The 24,754-nt window shown below is 56.7% G+C and overlaps 1 protein-coding gene across 11 annotated transcripts in view; it reads right to left on the minus strand.

Moving 5' to 3' along the window:
• The window catches only part of LOC107320959 (ankyrin repeat and fibronectin type-III domain-containing protein 1-like), a 104,788-nt gene that overhangs the window by 17,170 nt on the left and 62,864 nt on the right, over positions 1-24,754 (minus strand). For 4 of the 11 annotated variants that reach the window (XM_032447638.1, XM_015877371.2, XM_015877370.2 and 1 more), the window contains exons 4-5: positions 22,109-22,149; positions 5,570-5,698 (exon numbers count right to left, since the gene is read on the minus strand). In XM_032447638.1, coding sequence (XP_032303529.1) covers positions 5,570-5,698; positions 22,109-22,149 — 170 coding nt within the window. Of the gene's footprint in view, positions 1-5,569; positions 5,699-8,508; positions 8,599-8,753; positions 8,863-22,108; positions 22,150-22,763; positions 23,062-24,754 lie in introns of those variants that run through there. The other 7 variants (XM_015877380.2, XM_015877378.2, XM_032447639.1 and 4 more) reach the window with 7 other exon arrangements.

Raw genomic sequence — 24,754 nt, forward strand, 5'->3', positions numbered from 1 at the left:
GAGCAATCCTGGCATGCACGGCCATGCTTCCCAGAGGCTGACAATTTGACCAAATCTGGGTTGATTTCCATCAGGAATGTCCCAGCCCTGCCAAATTTCAAGTCTCTTTTCCAAAGCATGGAGGCACCAGAAGTCCTTAAACAAAGAGACGGAAAAAAGAAACAGCATTGGCAAAGCTACCGTTTTTCCCCAACCTTCTGCTCAAACTTGAAAGAAAAAACAAAAACAAAAAAAAAAAAACCAAAAAAAAAAACGAAAAGGGAGAGAGAAAGTTCAGCCCGAGGCAAAGTGAGCATGGAAAAATTCAGCCCCAACAGTTAAGGTCTGGCAAAGGTATAAGCAAACAAACTTCCATTGGAAAGCATCGTATAGCCTCAACAACAGCGTCTGCTGGCTCCGGCCGCAATCAGTGCGGCGCACAACGTGCCCCCCGCGCCCCTTCACTGCGCTGCGGGGCACACGAGGACGGCGCTGCTGCGGCTCAGACACCGCAGGAGCGGATCCCGAGGCCGGGTGTGGTTGAGGGGGGGGTGGCTCCGCCCGGTTGTGTGTGTTCCTCCTCCCGGTGAGGAGCCGCTGCTGGGGCGGCACATCCCCCCTCCCCGGTACAGCAGCAGCGCCAGGTGAGCGCAGCGGCCTCGGGAGCATCCGTCTGCGTTGTGTGTACGGGAAACGGCCGAAGATCGGCCTCAGATGGACCTTCACTGAGTTCATGTGAGGTTCACAACAGTGGAGCTCCGCCGCACAAGCAGAGTTGCTTTTCTGCTTGCCATGAGGCTCTGGGACAGTGCAACTGGGGCAGAACAAGGCTAGGAGCGGAGGGCAGGAGCTCCTGGCAGCTTCTGCCTCCTCCTGCTCAGAACGTGGGGCTCCAAGCACAGACACATGGCTGAAGCTCACTCACACGGCCCAGACGCAGCTGCATGACCCTGGGGGGAGAAGAAGCGTCGGCTGAGTGCCACAGAGGCTTAGCAGCACCCAGAGGCATCTTCCTCGCCTCCCAGGATCCACAGGAGCCATCCCTCAGTGCTCAGACATCCAAAACCCAGCCAGGAAATAACTGCAGGCTATACCTGCCCAGATCTCCTCTGACCTGGAAAGAGCCATCCACCCACCTCCTGTCACTGCCTCTGACCAGAATAACTGCCTCCTCCTCCCCACAAAGACACTGAAGAGTGAGAACACCACTCAGGAGAAAAATAAGCCTTGCTTTTTATAGCACCTGCTGCTCAGCCATCACAGGATTCTGCTATGTGAGACCCAGTGCACAAACCCCAACCTCGGTGCTCTTTGCAGGAGGGGAACCCACATTAATGGTGCAGCCAAGGCACGAGGAGGGGGAGGCACCTCTGTGCTGGGGAGAACGGAGATGCCAAAAAGGAAGAAATGGGAACTTGGAAGTGAGCAGCAGATGGGGATGAAACTGCTTCCTCCTGACCCCCAGGCACACATCAGTGGGTTGAGGGGCTCCCTTGGCTCCACAGAGTGGTGGAAAAAAGCTGGGTAAAGGGAGTGCATGAGAAGCAAAGCAATGCAGGAGAGTGAGCATGCAGCCAGGGGAGAGCATGGGGCAGAGGTGAGGGAGATCCCAGCACAGCCGGGCACTGCTCAGCCATCTCACAGCAGCCAAGCCAGGAGGTCCAGCACCGAGCTGGCACCTGGACACGCTCTCCAGGAAGACAAACAGGAGATTCCTGGAACCCTGGTGAGCAGTAGTGTCTCAGCCAGGAGGAAACTATCAAAGAGCAGAGAAAACCACGCAACACGGACTGCTGCTGTTTGTGGGATGAGGGAGGACTACAGGCACTCACTGCCCTAAAGCAGCTGGGAGATGGGGCTGGGGAGGTGGTGGTGAGGTGAGGAGTGCTGCTCCCACACCTCAGTGTCCCCAGCAGATCAGCAGTGATGCGGGACCCTGTCTGCCCCAGACACCAGCCTGGTCCCCTCCACCTGTCCCACTGAGTGATGGGGAAGTCATGCTCAGAGCCCACAGCTCCAGAGCCCCATTGTTGGGAAGCCAGGACTTCTATTGGTATTCCCTCTGCAGAACTGAATTGAGATCTATCTTTTGTGCAGGCTGAGGGCTGGGAAAGCTGAGACCCCTCCTCCAAATGCAGTACACAGACATGAGCCAGCACCTAGTGCAGAGGATCCGGCAAAGCCCACGAGAAGGGCTTGGCTCACAGTAAAACCCAGATATCCACAAGGTTTCCCTTCACACCAAGGACTGTGGTATCTCTGCACCTTCCTCCAGCACAGCCATGGGGTCTGGATGCTGCCATACAAACTCAGCAGCGGGCACCTTCCAGGCATGGCTGCATCCATAGAGAAGGAGCCCTGGGGGTTCTGCACAACTGAGAGCATCTTCTACATTCCAGGTGGAGACCTAAGGCATCCAACCTGCTATACAGAGCCGGGCCATGGGGGATGAGATGGCAAACGGCCCCAAGTCAACGTACACTGAGGGTAACAGATATGCTGCACTGAGAAATAAACTGATCAGGCTCAGATGTGCCAACTACCAGCAGAAGGAAGCACCCAGAACCACACACCGGTGCCACAGTGCAGGGCCATGCTGCCATGAGCAGAGCGCAGTGCTGAAGTCCGGTTCCACACAGCTAATTCAATAAGTCCCAGATACCATTACTTCATAAGGCAGAGAGGCTCCACAGCTATTAGGGGAATTGGGAACGGGGGGAGGAGGAGCTGAAATGGAGAAGGGAGAGAGACGGGGAGGGTGGAGAGGGGGAAGCTAAGACAAGCAGCAGAACAAAACATCCCATAAATCATGAGGAGCTGCTGAAATACCAGAACAAATGACCCCATAGCTTGGCCATTGTTCCTGAGCGATGGCTCAAAGCTCTCCCAGCAGAGACAAAGCGCTGCTCCTTCATCCCAGTGCTGTGCTGCCCGGCCAGGAGCAGCACCGAGCTGGGAGTCAGGAGCCACGATGGGTGCACGTAACCCTGGCACGGCCACGTGCCCCATGGCACCAGTGGGACACATGTCTCCCTGCCTGCCATGAGCATCCCTGAGCTCTGAGCATTCCCACAGCCCTACAGACCCCAGCAGTGCTTTCACCGAGTGCATCAGAGCCTGATTCTCCCTCTTGTTGTTCCTTAACCAGACCAAAAGGCACAGGGCTCGGGAGAAGCAGATCTCCTATTGGGCATGTAAGGGGTAGGACTGCTCAGGTATGGCCACGCAACCCAAAGGAGCACAGAGCCCTTCATGGAGCTGCTGCTCCCTGGCTCCCAAAAAGTCACTGCTAACTCCCATCATCAAACAGAGAACCTTGCAAACCAAGTGCTGCGTGCCCATGGGCTGCAGGATGGAAGCAGAGGCAGCAGCAGATCTCTGTGCATGGGAGAGAGGGGAGAGTCTCCATCCTGTTTAAAGCTAAAAGGGGAACATTATTGCATTAGGAAATGTTCAACCCCTGTGCTCCTGGCCAGCAGGGCTCCTGCCAGCACTGCTCATGGTGGGCAGCCAAGGAGCAGGGATAGGGGATGGGGACAGGAGGAATGCACTGCGCTTTTCTTCTGCTGTCATGGGAATGCCCTGCCCTGAACACTGACATGGACGGGCTGAAAATGTGGGAAGCCCACATGGAACCAGGGAGTGCAGAGATGCCCCAAGCCCTAACCCTAACCCTAACCATAACCATAACCATAACCATAACCATAACCATAACCATAACCATAACCATAACCATAACCCTAACACTGAAACAGGAGGAAAGCAGGGGAAAATGAGAGAGCAGAGAGCAAGGAAAACTGGAATGAGAGGTGGGTAGGAAAAGGAGGGCACAGCCTGATGCCAGGAGGGTACGCTGCTGCTGGGCACAGGAGCAACATAAGGCACAGAGCATCCCAGACCCTGCACAGAGCCAACAGGAGTGGAGGGGTGGAGCCCTCCTGTCTGCTTCAGGCTCATGTAATGGGACAGAGGATCACTCCTGAGGTGACACCCAGGGAGGGGGGGCTCCCACTCACCTCGGCTCACCCCAAAGGGGCAGAGGGATGCTCACATATCCCAGGGGGGCTCTGCAGACACCGGAATGTCCCTGTGGGGGCCATCAAGGTTCTGATTCAGAACCCAAACAGCAGGAGGTGCTGAGCTGCAAATGCTTTTTTCTCTAAGCCTTCCCCTGATGGAGGGTTCAGAGCTACATGGACATCATGGAGCAGCAGAACCACCCCATGGCTCTGGCCATGAGCACTCCGAGCCCCCCCAGCTCATCCTGCAGCACCCAGCATGCTCTCAGGGCCCCAACAGTGGGAACTTTGTGGTGGTGCCCTTAAAAAAAATTCCCTAAAAAAAAAAAAATAGTCCAAATAATGAAGTATTTATTTGGGTAAACAACATATGAATGGAAGAAGTGTTTTCTCAAGACTTCACTTTTTCCCTGCCACCTCTCCATCCACTCCCAGTAAGAAGCAGAACTAACGGGGCTCTGCTCGGTCACAGCTGAGCTGGGGATCAGACCACGCTCGCTCAGTGCAGCACCACGACAGAGCAAGCAGAGCTCAAAGCCAACCTGTCCCCAACCAGAGCTGCCCTACAGCCCCACAGAGCAGCACCATTTCCTGCTGCCGTGGTGCCACAGCTGTGCAAGGTGCTGTGCAAACACTGCAGAGAGATGGGCTCCCTTCTTGTAGCCCAGGGGGCTGATGGGGTGTCAGAGGGAAAAGAGACACACCGACTTCTCTCTGCATGAGTAGAGAGAAGAATGAAAAGCTGGTGGGTTTTAATGAGCACTTTTGGCTTGTTTTCCTGTTTGCTATGTTACCAATTCCCGTGTTTGGAAGATCGAGAGTAACTGAGGTACAGCGTTCTGATGACATCAGTTCAGCAAAGAAGAAGGTTGTGCAATGGAGAGGAAAATGATCTGAGCCCACAGAGCTGACATTCCTTGCCTGGCCTCCTTGGCACCTGCACAGCTTCGGTGCCCAATAACCTCACGGATGGAGCAGCCCGGAGAAGGACCCACCGCCTCACAGCAAAGTGTGAGAACATGCAGCAAATGCCAGAAAGTTCTCCAAAGAAAGCAGGGAAAGCGAAAACCAAACTTGACATTCTTCACATTTCTGAGCTTTTCTTTTTCTCTTTCTTCTTTTCACTTCTATTTTTTTTTTTAGTTTTTTATTTTTAAGCCTTACCCTCCTTTCTCCATCTAAGGAAGCAGAGAGCGATGCAATTTCCAGTTCTCTGAAATATCCTTTGCAGGTCACCTCCAGCGCAGGGAGGGCCAGCTGTCAGCTGCTTCCAAGGCTGCTGAATGAGAGCTCCCCAAGCCGGGGTGGAGCTGGGCTGAGCATGGGGAAGGGGCAGCCCCACACTCCATGGGGCTGGGACCCAACACAGCGGGCTCACACACAGCTGCCCATCTCAATGCTCTCCTTTACCCCACGCAGCAGGAGCCCATCTGGGGCTGCCCGTCACTCCTGCAGCGGGGTGATGGTTTGAAGGGTGTTATCCCGTGGGGCAATGCACAGATAGAGTGGGGACAGGGGGCAGGAGAGGGCTGGGAGGCTGCTTGCCCCCAGCCCCGTCCTGCAGCTCTTACCATTCAATGCTCAGAGACCTGGGCCGGAAGGCAGACAGCTCGGCCGAGCCATACTCAGCTTTCCTTCTCTTCTCCTGCTTCTGCTTCACCGACAAGCGGTGGGCAAACCTAGAGAGGCTGCTTTCCGACCTGGGGAAGGGGAGAGGAAAGGCGTTAATGTCACTGAAGCTACCTGTGCTGGGGATGCAAGGGGTGGGGGGCTCCCAGGGGCAGCAGAGCAGCACCACAGCACAGCAGCAGAGGCCGAGCAGCGCTGCAGCTCCAGGGTCAGCCCCATAGGGCTGCAGCAGCGGCACAAAGCTGAGCCCCTGCCCAGCACCAGCACCACTGCACGCTGCCAGAACCATCGCTGCTGTTCTCTGGGGTCCTGAGCAGCCTCGCTCACCAAATACCTCTTAAAGCACAGTCACATAAAGAGAAGGGACTTCTCAGAAACGAGAGCTCTCGCTCTTTCCTTACGCTAATTAAATAAACCACGAGCAGCTAACAGTTCTTTTCCTGATACATTTTAAACACAGACATCTTCAATTCATTAACTCTGGTTATTGATTTATTTTTCAGCTTATGAATTGCTGTTGCTCGGGACGGGGTGGAGACAGCTTTCTGGAGCAGGCGCTCGTCTCCACCATCAGCGCCGGGAAAGAGCCGGTCAGCCCTTCCAGGGTCATTCCTCACATTCTTGGGAAGAAACACTACTTTGATGTAAAGGATGAGATTTGCCTTTAAAGAAACCCCAGCAGAAATGCAAACCCCAGCGTTCCCCCTCGGAGCAATGCAGGGAAGGCACGGGGTGAGAAGGACCCACGGGAGCACTGGGAGTGGAGCTGCTGCGGATGCAGCCTCACTGTCACAGCTGGGAGGAGTGATGCTCGGTGCCCATCACTGCTCTTGAGGGGTCTGGGAGCTGTGGGACCTGCCTGGAACACACTCCCACTGGCTCTGCACAGCCGGTACTTCAGCCTGCATCCTCTCCCAGACCGACAGTGCGGCCGAGGGGTGCGGATGGGTATAAGGAGAGCAGGGAGAGGTGCCAGAGGGCTCCAAGCAGAGGCACGGGGCAGCTGGGGAGCGGGAGAGCAGGGACACTGCAGGAAGCAGGATGTGGGCGTGCAGGGATGCTGCTGGCACTGGGGGAATGGTGTCCGTGGAGGGCGGGAGGGGACAGGTGACCACATGTGCTGAGGCCACCAGACCCAACAGCTCCAGCAGAGACTTCAATTTCCTTTTCTATTTAGAAATCCAGGAGCACATTACAGTATCATCTAGCTATTTATACAGCACTGCTTTACATAAACGGTGCTGCAGAAGAAAGAATGAATCATACCTGCTCTGCCCCGGCTGCGTGCACACCATGTCCAAGCCTTTCTGCCCCCTCCCCTCACCCCAGGCTCCATGCTGGGTGCACCCTCAGCCCCCTGAGCTCCAGTTCTGGGATACTGCTGGGTCTGTGCCCAGCTCTGAGGTGACACCGGCACAGCAGGGATGCTGCTGTCACACACATCCACTCCCCAGGTGCTTTCCAAACACAGATGCCCCTTGTCCTTTGATCCATATTAGGGTAATGACAGGGAAACTGAGGCACAGAGGCCACACAGTGAGGCCAGCTTGCCTTTGGCTGTCAGCCCCATCTCCTTACAGGCTGCACCAGCCAGCAAGGTGTGTGTGTGTCTCCTCCCAGCAGCACTGGTACCATCCTGGCCCCAGCTCTTGCCAAACCAGCCACCAGCGAGGGACATTCAGGGAGAGCCATCAATTGAAACATCAACTGCAGCGATGGGGAGAGCCGTCTCCTGACAACCAGAAGAGGTTGTTCAGCTACTGTGCTGTATCATAAATCACACCTCTCTGACTTGCCATCTGTCAGCCAGATTACACATGTTCAGAGTCCCATGTCAGCGTTTAAGTCCGAACACAGCATCTTTTTCCCAGAAACAATTATCAGCCCTGGAGATTCCTGCAGCAACACCACCGAGCTACGGCTCATCCCTTCCCTTACAACACTGCAGTGGAGCAGGCTGGCAGTGAAGGCAATGGGGATGTGGGGGGGAGGGTGGAGGGGCGGAGGGGAAATGCAGCTACCCCCCTCCCCATGAAATCACAGCTTGGTGCACGTGAAGGCCATGCACCGACAGCACCTCTTGGCAGCAGCTCCTGTGCCTGCTCTGTCCTCAGCCTGCAGGGACATCACAGAAAGGTGACAAGGCACCCAGGGCACCTGCACCCACTAGGAGAGCCATATCAGCTGGCACCAGCAGCACCCCCTGCCCCCAGCCCCTCACCAGCCCCCTGCATGAGGGCTTGAGGCAGCAGTGAAGGAGACATCTTAGCCAGGGCAGGAGCAGCTCCCACCTGTTGCGCTCGCTGGCCCAAGACACAGCACGTGTTTGGACGTGGAGGCAAATCGACCCCACTCCTGCAAGGCAGCCAGCATCCCCCCGAGCAGGCAAGGCTGAGCCAGGCACCAGGACGGGCACGAGGTGGCTGTAGGCACATTGCAGCACCCGACGAGCAGCGCTTTTTGCTGTGCCTCCCCCTGGAACGGTCCCCGCACAACCAGCTTAGGGCTCATCCCCCGTGCTGGGGAAGGGACAGAGGGCAGGAGCCGGCACAGCTCCCGCGCCCCTCAGAAGAGCAGCCGGGCTCCTGGAAGAGCTCTATTGGCACGGGTGCGTTCAGAATAAAAAAGGAGAGAGCAAGAAGCACCTCCCGAGCAGGGACAAGTTTTCCGAGGCAGCACGCACGGCCCCACGGCTGCACGCGCGCAGCCCCCAGCGAGCGTCAAACACGAGCACGGCCCCGGCAGCCCCCATCCCGCCCGCAGCCCCGCGCTCCTCGGGCACGATCGAGCGCGTCCCCAAAGCAGCAGCCACGGATAAAACCGACGGGCCACGCGCGGAGCCGCCCCGGGAGGATGCGATGCCCGCAGGATGCGCACTCACCTGCACCGCTCCTCCGCCTTCCCCTCGCGCTCTGCCAGCAGCCAGCAGCGCTCACCCGCGCACAGCTCCCCGGCAGCGTGCCCATCCCCAGCCCCATCCCCAGCCCCAGCCCCAGCCCCAGCCCCAGCCCCATCCTCAGCTCCATCCCCATCCCCGCTCCGCACAGTGCCGCACACACGCTCCCATCCTGGCCGGGAGCGCAGCCCCGCTGCCCCGCTCCCAGCTGCCACCTCCGCCTCCCTCACCCATCACCTCGGGTTCCTGCTGCTCCCCGCTCCGCTCTGCTCTTTTTTTTTCTTTTCTTTTCTTTCTTTGCTATTTTTTTCCCTTTTTCTTTCTTTTTTTTTTCTTTTCTTTTTTCTTTTCTTTCTTTCTTTTTTTTTTTTTTTTTTTTTTNTCTTTTTCTTTTCTTTTCTTTTCTTTCTTTGCTATTTTTTTTTCTTTTTCTTTCTTTTTTTTTTCTTTTCTTTTTTCTTTTCTTTTTTTTTTTTTTTTTCCTTTTCCTCCCAATCTTGTTTCTATAGAAACGAGATTAGCAGAGGGGGAAATAAAACAGCCCCATGTGACTCAGATTCCAACACTGAAGAATCTCCTGGTCGCGCCTGTCGGCTCTTTACATAACAGGGAGCCTGCGCGGCTGGGCACAGGGACTGGGCACGGGGAGGGGGCCCAGGATAACCACACACTAACCACACACGCTCCAATGCCACGACGTGCCCTGAGCCTCGTGCCCCCAGAGGCCCTGTTCCTTACAGGCCCTGCTTTGCCACCCTCTTCCATCAGCAGCAGAAGGGGCAGAGGCACTGAGAGCGGCCCCAGCTCTCACCAAACCCCCCGCACAGTTTGGGGCAGGTGACCCAGGAGCCCCTCACGTTGCTGGGCTGTGCTGGTGGCTCAGGGAATGGCTTCGGTCAGCGGCCCCCAATGGTGGCGGCCTCACAGGTGACAAATGCCCACAGGACGTCCTGAGCCCCCAGTGCTGCACTCACACGCTATGGGTGGGCAGCTGGGTGGGATGCTCAGAGCCTCAGGGACAGACACTCACTGTTCCACGGCTCCTTCCAGCCCCACATCCCCCATCCCGGTCCCTCCATGCTCCCCTGGTGGTGCTGACTCAGCCATGATTAACATGATTAACGTGATTAGTGTGAGGCCCCATGGCACTGCAGCCTTGGGGCCACCCATAGACTGCTCACCCCCAGGCACGTGGGAAGGAGCAGCCAGACCGCGGATGGACAAGGCTCCATGGTGAGATCCTGTTTAAAGGATGATTATGGGGCAGCAAAAAGTTCCTGCAGCAGCACAGCTTTGATACTGGCAGCTAATTATAGCGAGCATTATTGGGATGCGTGACAAGCAGTGACCCGGGGGATGCTGCCTATTTTTGACCCACAACACCAGGTGGGCAGGTGGCCCAAAGGGTGAGAGGAGAAGGGAAGCGTGGGGAGAAGGACGGAGATACCTTCCGTGCGTGGTCAGATGAGCAGAGCAGCTGCTTCCGAGCGTGGGTTTGAGATGTGAGATGTCAGTGGTGAAGGCTGGGAAGTGAATTGACACATCCTGCAGTGCAGCCCCCCATTGCCTGCTCACTCCCCTCCCAGTGTTATGGTCCTTTGGGTGCATCCCCTGACCCAGCTGTCCCCCAGGCTGACTGTGCTGGAGCCATGATAAAGCCAAGAAACCCAACACCCATCCTTTGCCTTTCACAGTGCCCATCCCTGCTGGCCTCTATGGGACCCAGCACCAAGCTGGTTGCTGTGCATAAGAAGTGTCAGTCCTTGGAACTGGGTGGCATTTTCAGAACTTTTTCTTGTTTTCTCCGAGTTTTGTTGAACTTACAGCTTTTGCTGCAAAGGATTTGATGCAAATCCAAGCAGAAGGGACCGCCTTGTGAGTCCTAAATTAAAACGTCCCTTTGTTTTGGCTTTCAAACACTGTATTTTAATGTCCATCCACACTCGGAATGGAAGGTAAATTTGCATGTCGTTCCCCTACGAATCCTTTGCCAAAGCAGTGATTTGGTTCATTTGTATTCCCCGGCGACAGCAGCTCTGCCCTCGGAGCAGCAGCTGTCTGCCCGCAGAGCAGTGGGGCTGGGCATGCTGGGGATGGTGAGTACAGACAGCCCCAAACACAACTTGATGGGGTGGGTGGGCTGTCTTCAGCTGGCCTTGGACTGCCTGGGTCTGCCTTACAGGCCCCAAAAGAGCAGCTCCAAGCAGCACTGTGGGCTCAGGCTGGGGCCTCCAGGCACAGGCCAGTCCCATCGAGATCCCTCTTGGTGCTGTGAAGCAGCTAAAAGAAACCGGAGCATAGATCTGATCCTGCCATGTAACAGACAGCTGGCAGCACCATCTCAGGGGTGTGCAACGATGTACTTCACCCTCAAAATCAACCACATCAAAACCAGGCTCCAGTCAACTGCAGAGAAGATAATACAGGTAGAAACTGCCTTCCTTGGGTCCAATCCTTGCCATTTGGCTTGTTTTTCATGTTTCTGCTATTTCACCCTATGGGAAGCAATGCTGGGCTGTGCAGGGCAGCAGGACAGGGCCTGTCCTGTCCCATAGTGGCTGCATGAGCCTCGAGTGTCTGGGTGCCACACAGAGCCATGTGTGTGCATCCCTTAGTGCTGGGGGGCAGGAGCCCGGCACACACAGCTCCAGCACTCGGTCTTCAGAACATCCCCAGCAGCAATTCAGGCTTTTACCATAACTAATGTGATACCGAGAGCAAACAAAGACCGAATTGCAAAGCAAACGCTGATAATTCCCTTTCCTCCCACGGATCTGCTCAGAACCAGGACGAGTTCCCCAGGGCTCAGTGTTCCCTCCCCACAGAACCTCCGTGGCAGCAGCCAAAGGGACCCTGGGGTGCAGCGCTCCCCAGCGCATCCCCCACACAGGGGAGCAGAAAAGCCCTGCGGGATGTGGGGCTCCACATGCTCTCAGCCCCACGCTGCAGTCAGCCCTGCACGGCCCCACTGTGCCCACCGCCCGCTGTGGGGCACGGACGGCCCATGGACCTGCTGTTGTTTAGTCTGACGGCGGCACTGACGCTGGAGCCAACCCTTGTTTTCGATGGCCCCGCGTCCAACGCTGTGTGCAGGAATGGAAAGACTTGTTATTCTGGGCTGCCCGAGCGGCCGGGTTTTCCAAGTGCAGGAGAGCAGTGATGTGGTTAACGCGAGCCGGCCGCAGAGCCTCCATGGTTTTCCTTTTTGGACGGGCATCAACCTGCAGAGGACCACACCGGCTGACGCCATCGGGCACCTCCCAGAGGGCGGGCAGGTGCCAGCAGCCACGCGTGCACGGGGGTGTGTTGGTGCACATGGCACACTGCTGAAGTGTATTGCACACAGAGGCGTGCCATGCACGTGGGAATGCTGCGCACACTGGTGTGCTGGTGCAGGGTGCTGTGGGGCAAGGTGAGAGGCACAGCATGGCCTGGGGTCTGCCCTCCCCTTATCACCTCCACAGACACAGAAGGTAAGGAGTTACCTGGGCCAGTGCAGCCCCACTCCATGGAACCCAGCCCCAGGTTGGGCAGCAGGAGGCTGTGGAGCCGTGGGGTCTTACGCAGGGCTCACACACAGCCTGGTCTATGCACAGATCCACACTGACACTGGTGTGATGCAGCCTGATAGTGATAGAACAAGGAGCAGCAAGCACCAGCCCTACTCAGTCACAGTCACAGCATCTCCAGGCGAAAGGAAAATTCCCCTCTCCAGTTTTTTAGTAGCTCTCGTGAGCGTGTCACTATTGGAAACGCAACCTGCCAGGCTCCCTGCTGCTGCTGCATCCCCCACAGCACTGCGCCTCGCTCGTTCCTCCCGGAGACATGCAAAGGTTCCCCTTGGAGAAGGGACCGAGGGGAAAAAGGCACCGGAGAAAAGCCCTGGGCAGCCCCCGCTCCTCCCCACGGCACGGAACCACTGCGGAGGTTTGAGGGACTTGAAGGGCTTTGCAATGCAATAAAAACATTCCTGCCTACAAAGCATGAAACCCCAAAAGTTTATGGGAAACCACTGTCTTCGGATGTCTGCATATCTTCAGGCATCCTGGGAACTGTAGTTCAAAGAAACCAAGAACAAGAAAGCGGCCGATAATGACGGTTTCTGGACGGAGGCTGTGTGACTATTGGCTCCCGGATGAAAGCCACATTTCTGGGATGCTGAGCGCATTTCTGCAGCCAAGCACAGAGCAGCTCCGTGGCGGCGGGGAGGGACCCGGGGCCAAAGAACCAACAGCAAAGCTCCAGGCAAGCACATCGAGAGCCCAAAGCTGGTTCCTAAGGGCACTGCGGGGCCATGGGAGCTGTGGGACCCCGAGGATGTGGTACAATGGCTTTCCCTGGGTCCTGCAGAAGCAAGGGGTGCAGTCCGGGCTGTGTAAGCCAGGCCCTTGTGAGCGAACAGCTTGGTGCCTTGGTTTCCCTATTAGCTCATACTGCCCAGGGCTGCACAGACTGCCATCACAGACTCAGTGCCCATCGGAGCTGAGCTCCTGGGACACCAGCTGTGTGCATCACACCATGCCCACCATCCTTAAATCCCCACCAGGCCCATTTCTTCAGACCCCACGAAGAACAGCCATGTCAGCCAGGCTGCTGAAAGGCATTTCATCCGGACACAGAAGCCTCTTTGTGAAAGGCAGTCACATCCCAAGGGGTGAAGAACCAGCATGCAGTGTGCCCGGCCCCACACCTCTCTGTGGGGGGACCCTTGGGGACCCGGGGCAGCACCTGCCCACCCCACACAGCCAACCACAAACACATGACGTGTGACATGGTGCTGCTGGCAGGGCTGCTGCAGGGAGCCTGAGCAGGTTGCTTCAGACACTCTGAAAGCAAACAGCCAGCAATGACAGATAAACCACAGGAAGGTTCTGCCACAAAGAAAGTCTGGTGCCCTGAAGAATCAAGAGGAGGTGCGCTATTTGCGCTGGCAATAGCACCACAAATGCTTTGCACCATGCTCAGCAGTGGTTCTGCTGTTCCTCCAGCACAGAACACGCTGCAGGTCACTGCCAAAACCGCATCTCAGCACCTTCACACTGCCCTGCAGCTCCTCTGGGCTGCCACAGGGCGTGCAGCCCCCTGAGGTCCCAGCAGCAGATCCACACGGTGCTGTTTGGATCCTGGAACAGCACCCCAAGGTGTGTCTGTGCTGGCTGTGTTTCCATAGACAGTAGGAAAGGTGACTTGGAGGTGCTGAGAAATGAGCAAGGAATAGATAGGATGGAAGATGCGGTCAGCAAGATTTTGGGTATCTCACGGGTGTCCAGTGCTTTCCTACCCATGGCTGCCAAAGGCACACAGCCACCCCAGCCACCCCAGCTGTTACCAAGAGCACCCCATGGGCACAGCCTCTCGCCCTGCTTTGCAGTGACTTGGCCCTGGGGTAAGGTCCGAGCACAGCCTCAGCACTGGGCACCCCAAGCCCCAGCCCAGTGCGCTCAACCAATAGAGCCCTACAGGATGGCACTGCACAGCCCTATGGGATGCTCCAGCACAGCCCCAGCTCAAAGCATCCCACGCTGCCGGGGCTCGGGGCAGGCTGTCAGCACTCCCCAGACACGGAACGCGCCTTCTGCAATCTAAAACACAGTTGTTAAACTGCGCCTCTCTTTGAATTAACGCGGCTGTAAAGGCCAGGTTGGAATTGCTGACGTCCATCTATTATATCCAGAGCCGTTCCCAAAGCTACTGTGTCTCTTTCAAAATGAGCCGAAGCAGCATTGGGTTATTAACCAAGGGGAAAACGAGGACAGGGAGGGAACGTGCTGTTCTTTGATCAGAACTGCGCTAATGAACATCATAAAGATTAGCAGACCTCAATGACAACTTCAGCCCTAGAACTGCTGCAGTCAGACCTACAGCAAACTGGATGAGAGAAGAGGGGAAAGGCGAGATGGGTCCAAGGTGCTCAGCATCCCATGGGGACCACACTCCCACGGCCTCGTAGGGGCTCTCAGCTGCCATCAGCTGCTAGAGGGACCAAACCCAAAGCGTGTGGGTATCTGACAGGGTGAGAGCAGCCCGGCAGAGTGATGCTTCATGATGTGAAGCCTGGGAGCCAACACCTGAGTGGGACCTCCCGCTGCTGCCTCTTTCCTGGACAAGCAATGAGCCCACACCGCGTCAACCTATATTTTAGGCATTCAAAAACAAGCAGACTCACCCTTCTCTGCAAAACAACACAAAATCCTGGGGAAAAAAAAAAACAAAACGGAGCACAAACTGTGCCTTCACACACCCCCCACTGAGCACAAGGCTGGGAGCAGAGAAAGGAGGCAGAGTGTGAGGGCAGCCAGGTTTGTGAGCGGTGACAGGGAGAGGCGCTGCGGGAGCTCCCAGCGCTGTGCTGCTCTGCAGGAGTCGGGTCGGACCCCGGCGGAACGGATGCGCTAAATTAGGAACGAAAACATTCCCCCTTCAGCAGAAGGGGAGGCTCAAAGTGAGCCCTTGTCCTGGACAGACAGCGGCCGAAGCCGGGCGACGACGACAGCTCGATGGAGTCCAAAACACACTCGAGGCTTGTTTTGAATTACTCTGCGCGCAGCTTTAAAATGCTTAAAACTTTCCATCTGACCCGGCTGCGGAGCTGCGGGGGAACCCCGTGCTGTGGGTCACATTCGGTTTTGTTTCCACGCAGCTGAAAAGAGAGAAACCCCAGGGGGTGCATCATCGAGCAGGGCAGTGCCCACGGCCACCCAGTGCGCTGCGCCCCTGCCCACTGTCCCCACTGTCCCCATTGCAGATGCAGTGGCCCTGCACAGTGCCCTGCTGGTGCCATGCAAGGTGGTGGTGCCCAGTGCTCCTGCTGGGATCGACACAGCAATGGTGCACAGAAACATGGGGGAGGGAGAGAGAAAGGAGGAATCCCTTGAGGGACACGGTGCTGGAGGAGCTAAAAATAAGCACTGACAACAAGTTGATGCAGAAAGATCAAATCAGGATTCCCAAGAACATGGGACTGCCAGGCAGTGGAGGGGCTACATGGCACCCTGCACAGCGGTGCTGCTGGGCACCAGGGCTGTGCCAGAGGGGACAGCAGGACTTGAGCTGGGCTCACACCTGCGGCAGAGCCAGAGCCCATGTCCCACACGGCAGCAATGGGAGCAGCTCACTGCTGTGAAGAGCACAGGTCTCTGTGGCTTTTCACCCATGTGGCCTCCAGGTGCCTCTCAAGATGGACCAGCTGACTCCTTAGAACCAAGTTGCCAAACTCCCTCCTAGGCTCCCTTCCCAGCTCCAGAGTCAAAGCCTAACCTGACCTGCCCAGTGCTGGCCGCTGTCTTTCCCACACAGTATCACAGCATAGATGCAGCCCAGGATGCAGTCGGCCTTTGGGGCTGTGAGTGCACACTGCTGCGCTCCCAGTCTGCATAGATCTGGGATTGCCCAAGTACAACACCCTGCACTGGGCCGTGCTGAACCTCATCAGGTTCTCATGTGCCCACTTCTAGAGCCTGTGCAGGTCGCTCTGCAGGTTCATCCATTGGGTGCACACAGGAATTCACAATGGGTGCCAGGGCAGGATCCTGCTGTCACCTCGTTTGTCCCCACGCTGTCACCTCAACCCAACACGCCGCAGCCCAATGAGCCCAACATCCCGCACCACGCACACCCTTCACACACCACACAGCTGTGAGCAGAGGGATGGAGGAAGGACAGCCCATGGGAGCGAGGTACCGAGTGGGGGGAGGTAACTCGATGACTTCCACCCCCCCTCCCCAGCGCCAGGCTCGGGTGTCTAATGCTGCAGGAAGGGGACACCGGGCTCCTGACACGTTACCCGCTGCTAATCCTATGGGTTTATCTGTCGCTTCCGCGCGCCGGGAGCTGGCAGCACCTGGCACTGACACAGCACCCCCTGCCTGGTGGGGAGGCACAGGGATGTGCCCACAGCCACGGGCACCAGCACTGAGCTGAGAACCTGCAGCCGGTGACAGCCAACACCATGCAATCCTGGGACGTGCAGCTCGGCGCTAACCCAGCTCTCCTGCTCAGGAATGTCCAAATAAATACTGAAAGGTATAAAAAGGACATAAATAAGGTTGCCTGAGATGGCTGTTTGTCTCCTGCCTGGCCAGGACCCCCTCTGCCCTGGTACTGTTTGGCTTGGCAGATGACAGCTGGGTAATTTGTTTCCATTGCAATGAAGTCCTAATTAACTGGAATAAACTTTTTACACTAAGTGTGTTTGTTTAACAAACTGGCTCTTTCAGAGCCTCACCGAGACCTGATTGATGCATGCGAGGGGAGTGGAAACACGCTGGGTGCTCAGGCATTAAAGCTGCAGTGTCTGAGCAGGCCAACCTGAATGGGCTCTGTCTGTGTTGGGAAAACTTAGCTGACACCCCCAGTGTCTGGGCTGGGGTGCGAATTTCACCATGGCCTTTGCACACTCAGGGCTCCACGTTCCTCCAGGGATCCCTGTGGGTTGCTGCAGAGGTTTTGCTGTGTGCAGTGAGGCACAGGGACACAGCCATGCCTTGCAGTGACAGCAGCACTCGTGGCACTGAGTGGGGGCAGCTGGTGAGCCCAATGTGAGGATGCTGGGATGGCAGGGGTCAGCAGGGGGCTGCCTGCAAACATCTGGGAGGGGGTGAAACATCTGGAACGGCAGCACACGAGCTGCACTTCCTGCAGGAAGGCAGCTGATGGAGCAAGGAGCCTCGGGACAAGCAGTGCCAAACCCATGCACTGATGACCTCAGCCCCTGCACTGAACCTGCTGTCACAAAAAGGAGAGGGACACAGCAGGACATGACAGCAGGACCGTGGCTGGGAGATGCAGACTGGCTGTGGGCAGAGTCCATCCAAGCCTGGGTCTCAGCAAGCCCTGAGCTGGAGCTGCTGCTGCCCTACACAGTGCCCCAGACCTGCAGGGACAGTCAAGCACTTGTGTCCTCCCCTCTCTGCCCCACATCCCAGGCAGCCAGTATGTTGCTCTGACTCCTGCCTTTGCTAATGGCCAAAACCTGAGGGCAAGCTTAGAGCGTCAGATCTCCGCTTTGCTGCTGTTAGGGTGCAGCAGAACTGATGTGCTTTCCTCCTTTCATGTCTGCAGACACACCGGTCCCAGAGCAAATTAGCACTATCTCCACATCTGTGCAGCACAGCCAGGTAAATGGTGCATTCCACATGATGGTCCCTCATTTTCCCACAGCAAATGGCCCCACCAGAAGCACCACACAAGGACGGAAGCCTGGAGGCTCACTGCTATCAAGGCCAGTGCTGTCATTTCCACCAGCACAAGCAGCTTTTGCCTTAGCAGCCGCAAGCTGCTGTGCTGCAGCACATGGCCCCATGGTGACGTGGGGTGGTGAAGCTGAGTAAGGAGAGTGAGGCACTGGAAATCTTCACTCATGGGCAGAGATTTCATGCAGTTGACACCACTGAAACCTGCTGCAATGATTCCCATGGTCGGGAGATTGAAGCCTCTGCACAGCAGGGATGAGCAGAGCCGCAGCACGTGCATCTCCAAGCATTCCTGGGGCCAAACCTTCATCATGCAAGGCTGGAGTCAGGTGCACACAGAGCTGCTTGCAATCCTTGCAGAGCAACAAGGGATGGTGGCAGCCGGATGGGCACCCGTGGGGCTGCAGAATGGCTGTTCTTACACATGGGAGATGGGATAAACCCACTGCAAGGAAAGGCTTTGAAAAAGTCAGGGGAAAAAATACGGAGTTCTTACAGGGAGTTTGTTGGGTGTCTGCAAAGTCCAGTTTTATAGGTAGGAAAACGAGCAAGTGGCTTAAAGCCCTGTTTGCCAAATGAGGGCTCAGAGTGGAAATGGAATACGCAACAAAGAGAGGCCATCGAAATGAAGAGTTAAGAGTGTGTAGAAACTTGATTCGGAAAACACACAGCTGGGACAGGCAGAACAGCACAGCTACCGCTGGGTCCCACCGTGCCCTGGGCAGGGCTCAGGCTGTGGGGCTGGGGGGCAGGAAGCCCCACTGCGCCATGTAGAGCCTGGGGGAGGGAGACCCAATTGGCTGCAGAGAGGCCAGGGCTGAGACCCAGAGCCTGGGCTCATCTGGTGTGAAATTAAGACATGATTAAAGGACGTGGGCTGTAATTAAAACCCGCCGGCAGGTCTTCATGGGAAAGAGGTCTTGTCAAATGAACCTGATTTTGCTCGTTAGTGAATGCAGACTGAGTTGTAAAAACACTGCGTGCACACACAGCCCCTGCAGCCGGAGCGCCCAGCACTTCATAACACTGATTTGAAAGGATAATAGTACTACATGGTGCCAATACGGCACACTGAGCAGGCTGGGAGCTGGCTGGCAGATCCCAAACAGAATGGGGAACTGCAGAGCTGTTCACAGTGAGCTCACATGCTTAGTGATGGCTGCGTCCAGAGACTGGGGAGGAACCAGAATCCTCACTCTGAAAATGAATGGATGACAGAAAGATGGATGCAACAGTAAATACTGAGGGGCAAAGAGAGAAACGTGGGCTGCCTGGTAGTGCTGAGCTGAGCCATGGAATGGATCCCAGCCATGTTCAGGGGCACAGAGTTGTCCCAGCAAGGGAGGGACTGTGGGGGTCACCACGGGTGAACAGCCCTGCACAAGGCCCTAATGTGGTGCTGCGGCTAAAGGGGCTGATGTGGTTCTTGTGGGAGAGGGGAGGTACCTCCGTGTGCTGCTGAGGGTGGCAGGGGAGCACTCCTGCCATCAGGATGCTGTGCTTAAATTGGGACACTGAAACCAGAGGGGACACAGGGGGACGGGCCACAAAATGGATCCAAGGGCTGGGAAAATGTCCTGCTTCTAAAAGCTCGAGCTGCATTCAGTTTATTGACAGAAATCCTGCTCCCGTTCCCCCAGACCAGAGCACAGGTCAGGGAGAAAGCAGCACATGCCCCACTCCATAGAGGGGCAGAGCCGGGGGGCTGGCACAGGGATGGGGCCTCACTGGGCCCCTTAGAGCAGCTGGGAGGAAGGGCTGCTGCTCACAGAGCATCCACAGCCCACACAGTGCAATGTGACAGCCCCAACCACCAAACCCACAAACCCAACCCCTCTGTGCCTCCTTCCTCAGCCGTGATTAATGGCAGGCGTGGTGGATGTGGGAGGGCTGCAGTGGGTGCAGGGGGCTCCCAGCTTGTCCCAGTGTGGCCCAATGAGCCATAATGCTGCCCTCAGGGCATGAGTCCCCCTGCGTGGCCTTGGGCACAGCATGGGACCCCCAGTGTATTGGAGTCCCCATGGGTTGGGACCCAGGGCTGCCAAGGTGTGCCACCCTTAGGTGAGGACAAAAGGAGACACAATGCAAATACACCAGCTCCTGGTGTGGCAGGGGCTGAGCAGGTTTAATTGGATTGGAAGTGAAATTATGAGGGGAAAAAACGGCTTTGGTTTAAAGAAAGGGGCTGGGGGGATAGGAGAAAAAAGCCCTTCAAGTTTCTATGACAACCGGCACAGCAAGAGCCTGCATTGAAAGCTCGCTTAACACATTGAAAGCTGTACAGAAATAACTAAACCCCAAACTTTGCTCTGCCAGAGCCGGCAGCAGCACTGAGCCAGCACGGAGCACTGCTCCTCCTGTCCTGTGGGCTGCAGCTGAGCAGAACCTTGTCCCCTGGGCTGGCACATTTAGGAGCAGATCCTCATCCCTGGTCCCACGTCAGGTACCACTGATGCTGGTGCCACCCCGGCACAGTGAGAGAAGGGGCCTCTGACCCTGGACGTGGGGTACAGAACCCCTCCATGGCCCTCCCGCTCCACAGCTCCAGGCTGTGTCCCATCCTCTCCCCTGCAGAACCATCTTTGCCCTCTGCAGACATCCGAGGCAACCTCCTGCCATTCACACCCACTCCTGCCACCCTTCCCCTTCCATCAGCTCCAGTCTTGCTCTGCTCTCCAGCCCCAGAGCGACATTTGTTGAACCACAACATTTCTCAGAAGCACCTTGGAAGGATTCCCTTCCTTTCCCAGCACTTGGGGAGGCTCAGAGCTCTCCACCTGCCCATAACGCAGGATCTGTGTCCACTGTCCAAACCCCCAGGGAAAATATATTTTTAAAGTCCCAGTGGCTCAGCTCGGATACCCTGCCTGGCAATGGAATCTCCTTTGCCTTATTACACGGCGTGAGGAGGAGTTAACTCCCTCACTCTAAAGCCAGGGTTAGGGCTCTGCTGCCCCTCAGCTGCCCCCCATGCCTTCAGAACCCTTCCTAATGCTGGGCAATGCACCGTCCAGCTCAGTGAAGGCAGCCTGGGGCAATTTCTTGCACAGATGTGCTGGCGATCACCTCCCCTACCCCCTGGCAGCATCTGCACCACCCCTCAGCCCTCCCTTCCCCTGGGCTTCCTGCTCTCACTGCCTGGCACTCAGCAGCTCCTTGCAGCATCCCAGCTGAGCAGCTCTCTGGCTCTTGGGCACTGCAAAGAAGTGAAACCCAGCACACAGGTACACTGCTGTTATTACTGCTGTAATGATAGCGCCTGAGTTAAGGAGGCAGTGAAATGAACATCCTGCTTAGGAACACATCTAGATTATCGTGATGGCTTTTAGTGCTTCCAAGGTGTAAATACTGGTCTCCAGATCCTTAAAGATGCCAAGGAGTTACAAGGTAATGACTCAGAGATGAAACACTCACTTCCATCCCTGTGCCGGCACAGAGAGGTCTCAGTGTAAGACATCCACCTTAAGAGCAGGGTGATAACAAATTAGCCACAGACACTCTTGGCTTAATGAATACTGCAAGGCAAAACAAACACGAGATGCTGCAGTTACATAAGGAGGTTTCAGAGGTGTGTTTGCACCTCCGAGGCTTCACACGGAAGGTGGGCGGCAGCCTTGAATGTGGAGCAGGGACAGGATGGCTGCAGGATCTCCAGGGTGCAGAGGGCTGAGCACGGCCATAGCTGTGCACAGGGACATGGGCAACGTCAGGGCTGACACCTCGAGTGCTGCAAACACGAGCTGCCCCCAGCAACTGAGTGCTGCTCTCAGCGCCGCTTTAATTAAATCCAGGTATTTTGGTCTGCACTCACACGGGGCTTTATGATCATTATTACAACCAACATTTCCCTCTTGGTTTGAAGAAACCAGTCCACGCCTGACACTGAACAGCAAACGCCTCCAGGAAGCAGCAGCCTTCCCCAGCCCCAACGGGGCTCCCACAGCCATCCCAGCACTCACCCACAGCACTGTGCACACTGAGCCTGGTCAGCAGCGCAGCCCCACGCTCTGCTCCATAGCACACACAAAGGGCCTCGAGTAGAAGCACAGAATGGGCCCTGGATGTCCCAGCACGCACCCAACAACAGCAGCTCCCTGTGCCAACAGCAGAGTGGAGATGGGAGATGGGAGCAGTCACTCCCTGCCCCACTGCACAGCCCCATGGGGTCCCAGCTCTGGCCCCATGCTGTCAACTCCCCCTGATCTGATGTAACGACCTGCACATGCCCCAAAGCCAAGGTGACTGACAGCCCTTCGCTCTCATCCTTGCTCATGTAATTGCTGCAGCTATTCCTGTACACTGAGATGTCTAATCTTAGCAAGGCAGAGCTGCCTGACGGTACGGACCAACCGGGAACTTCCACGCAATTACTCACCAACACCACCAGCACTTACTTGGACTGGTAGAAGTCCTTCTTGTCTGCTGACCCCAGGCTCTGCAAGACAGAAGACAAAACAGTTATGTCCCTTTAATCCATGGCCATGCTGTGCCATTGATGACGATGTGTGAGCAGGAAGGGCTGTGTGCATGGCTGGGCAGGATGGGGCACTCTGGGCTGCCAGCTCAGGATCTCCCACCCCAAACACGGTGCAGGCACAGCCTGCAGTCACCAGGGCTGTGCTGAGAAAGGGTCATGGCAGCAGCATGAGGATGCACTGAGTCTGGGCCCAGCATACCCACATCTGCTGCCACTCACAGGGCAGGCTGGGAGCAGGAAAGGGTGTGGGGTCAGCGGGGAGACCCACATGCATGGGGACGGGTCCATTAAATTCTTCTGTCCAGTAAAACCCCAACCACGTGCACAACGAGGACGGCCCAATGCTCGTGAGTTACCACACACCCGCGCCTGCACAAATCCACTACCGGAACCAACATGTGCTATTGGAAGCCCAGTGCCACCCCGACCCTGCAGGATGAAGGGATGGGATGAGCACAGGGAGGCCCCCAGCACTGGGGGGATGCACTGGGTGCAGCGTGATGCTCACGGTGAGGCAGACAGATGGGCTGATGGATGGAAGGACAGACAGACAGACAGACAAACAGACCCACCAAGCCAGGGCAGCAGCGCAGCCACTGCAGCTCCTGCTCCAGGGACAGCCCTGCCCTCGCAGCCCAGCAGCGCGGGGTGCCGGGCAGTGGCACCGGGTGGCCGGGCCACCGTCCTCTCCCCGTCCCCGTCTCCACGGGCGGATTCCGGCTGTCGGGAGGCACGGCGGGCCCGGCAGCTGTTGTAGTTTTGCTCCGTGGTTGCCAGGCAATCGCGAAGGCGAGCGCCGAAGCAGCAGCGGGGCCGAATGCTAATGGGGACCGGGAGCGATCCCTGCCCAGCCCTAAGGAAAGCTGCGGGGCTCAGTGCCGTCCCGCAGTGTCGCTGGGCAGGTTTTCCGTGCCACATTTCCATGGGGCTGCGGGCACCCACCCGCTCCCAGCCCCAACTGCAGCCAAACCTACGGCACGGGGAGCGTGGAGCTGGGGCTGCGCTGCCCCCACACTATAGACCTCATCCTATAGACAGGGATGTGCCCAAGAACCGGCCTGGGCAGAGCTCAGTGGGAACAGTGGAGCCCCACGCGATGGGGCAGGAGCAGCGCAGGGCAATGTGATGGGAGCTGTGCTGCAGCCCACAGCCGCACCGAGCACCGAGCAGCTCCCCAGAATGAGGTGACTTTCACTGAAGCCTCTTCTATACGTTACAATGCTCCTCCTCCTCCTTGCTGAGCCTTCCTCCCATCTCCCACACTCAGAGGCTCCTCTGCAGACTCTGTGTGCACTGTCCTCATGGTTTTCCTCAGGGAACCATCCTCAGACCATCCCCAAGTAACACCCGTCTCATTTTCACTCCATCACCAGATCACACAAACTCATCATTGCTGTGGAGCTCTGCAGGACGGCCACCACTGCCCAAAGGCAGCTCAGAGCCTGAGGTGGCCCAGCACAAAGTTGGCACAGGCAAAACTGGCATCAAGAGCCCCACAGCTGGCACTGAGAGCCCCAGAAGTGACGCTGGGAGCCCCACAGCTGGCAGCAGCAGCCCCAGAGGGCAAGGAACGGGTTAATGCAAGCCCGCTGAGCAGCTGGTTTTTAAGAGTCATGGAAAACTCAGGGGGTATTAGATAGCTGGAATAGAACAACGAGGCACGAGCTTTGGAGAGAGGAAAAACAAAACAAGAAAGCGGGGAGCTCTGTAATGATGGCTAGCCAAAACATCTCATTTGGAGCCTCACTAAGAAAATAGCAGCCGAGGAGGGACAGCAGAATTCCAGCCCCATGTCCAAGGAGTTGGGCCTGGAGCGGGGCCAGCAGCCGAGGCTCAGCTCCTGGCTGCCCTGCACCCCCTGGCTGACCCCTGTCCGCCCCGTGCCTCCCCACAGCCCCACACAGCCCTCCTCACCCTCTTCCCAGAAGAAAGAGGGTCTGTGCACAGCACACAGCCAAAACTCCCCCAACATCTCATTTCTTTCTCCTCAGCACGCACAGGGGGTGAGGATGTGCTCTTGGCATCCCATCTATGTGGGATGTAATGGAAGCCCTTTGGTGAGGAGCAGCATCACTCCGGGGCAGTGACAACCCCAGCCTCTCTGCTCCAACAGCTCCAGTCCTGCTGTACTAACAGCCCCAGCCCTGTTTTACCATTGGTCCCAGTCCCATTGCACCAACAGCACCAGAACCTCTGCACCTACAGCCCTGGCCCCGCTGCAGAACGTGGGGTGATCTCAGCAATAGGTGACAGGTGGGGACAACCGTGGATGAGTGGATGAGGGAAGCACCACGGGGTGGAAGGATGGACTGTTGTAATGAAGCTGAGTGTGAGGAAGCACAATGGGAACATAAAGCTGAATCTTCAGAGAACCATGTTGGCACTCAGCAGAGCTGAATCCAGAGAGGGGAGAGGATCAGCATCGCTGGGGGCTGTGACACCAACCAGATGAGCCACACAGAGCTGGGCAGAGCTGCTGGTGTGCAGGGAGCTGGGATGAGCTCTGCTTCCCCCTCCTGCGCTGGGAGAGAGGCAGAGCTCCCAACACAGAGCAGAAGATGGC

Source organism: Coturnix japonica, chromosome 14 (genome assembly GCF_001577835.2).
Source record: "Coturnix japonica isolate 7356 chromosome 14, Coturnix japonica 2.1, whole genome shotgun sequence".
NCBI lineage: Eukaryota > Metazoa > Chordata > Aves > Galliformes > Phasianidae > Coturnix > Coturnix japonica.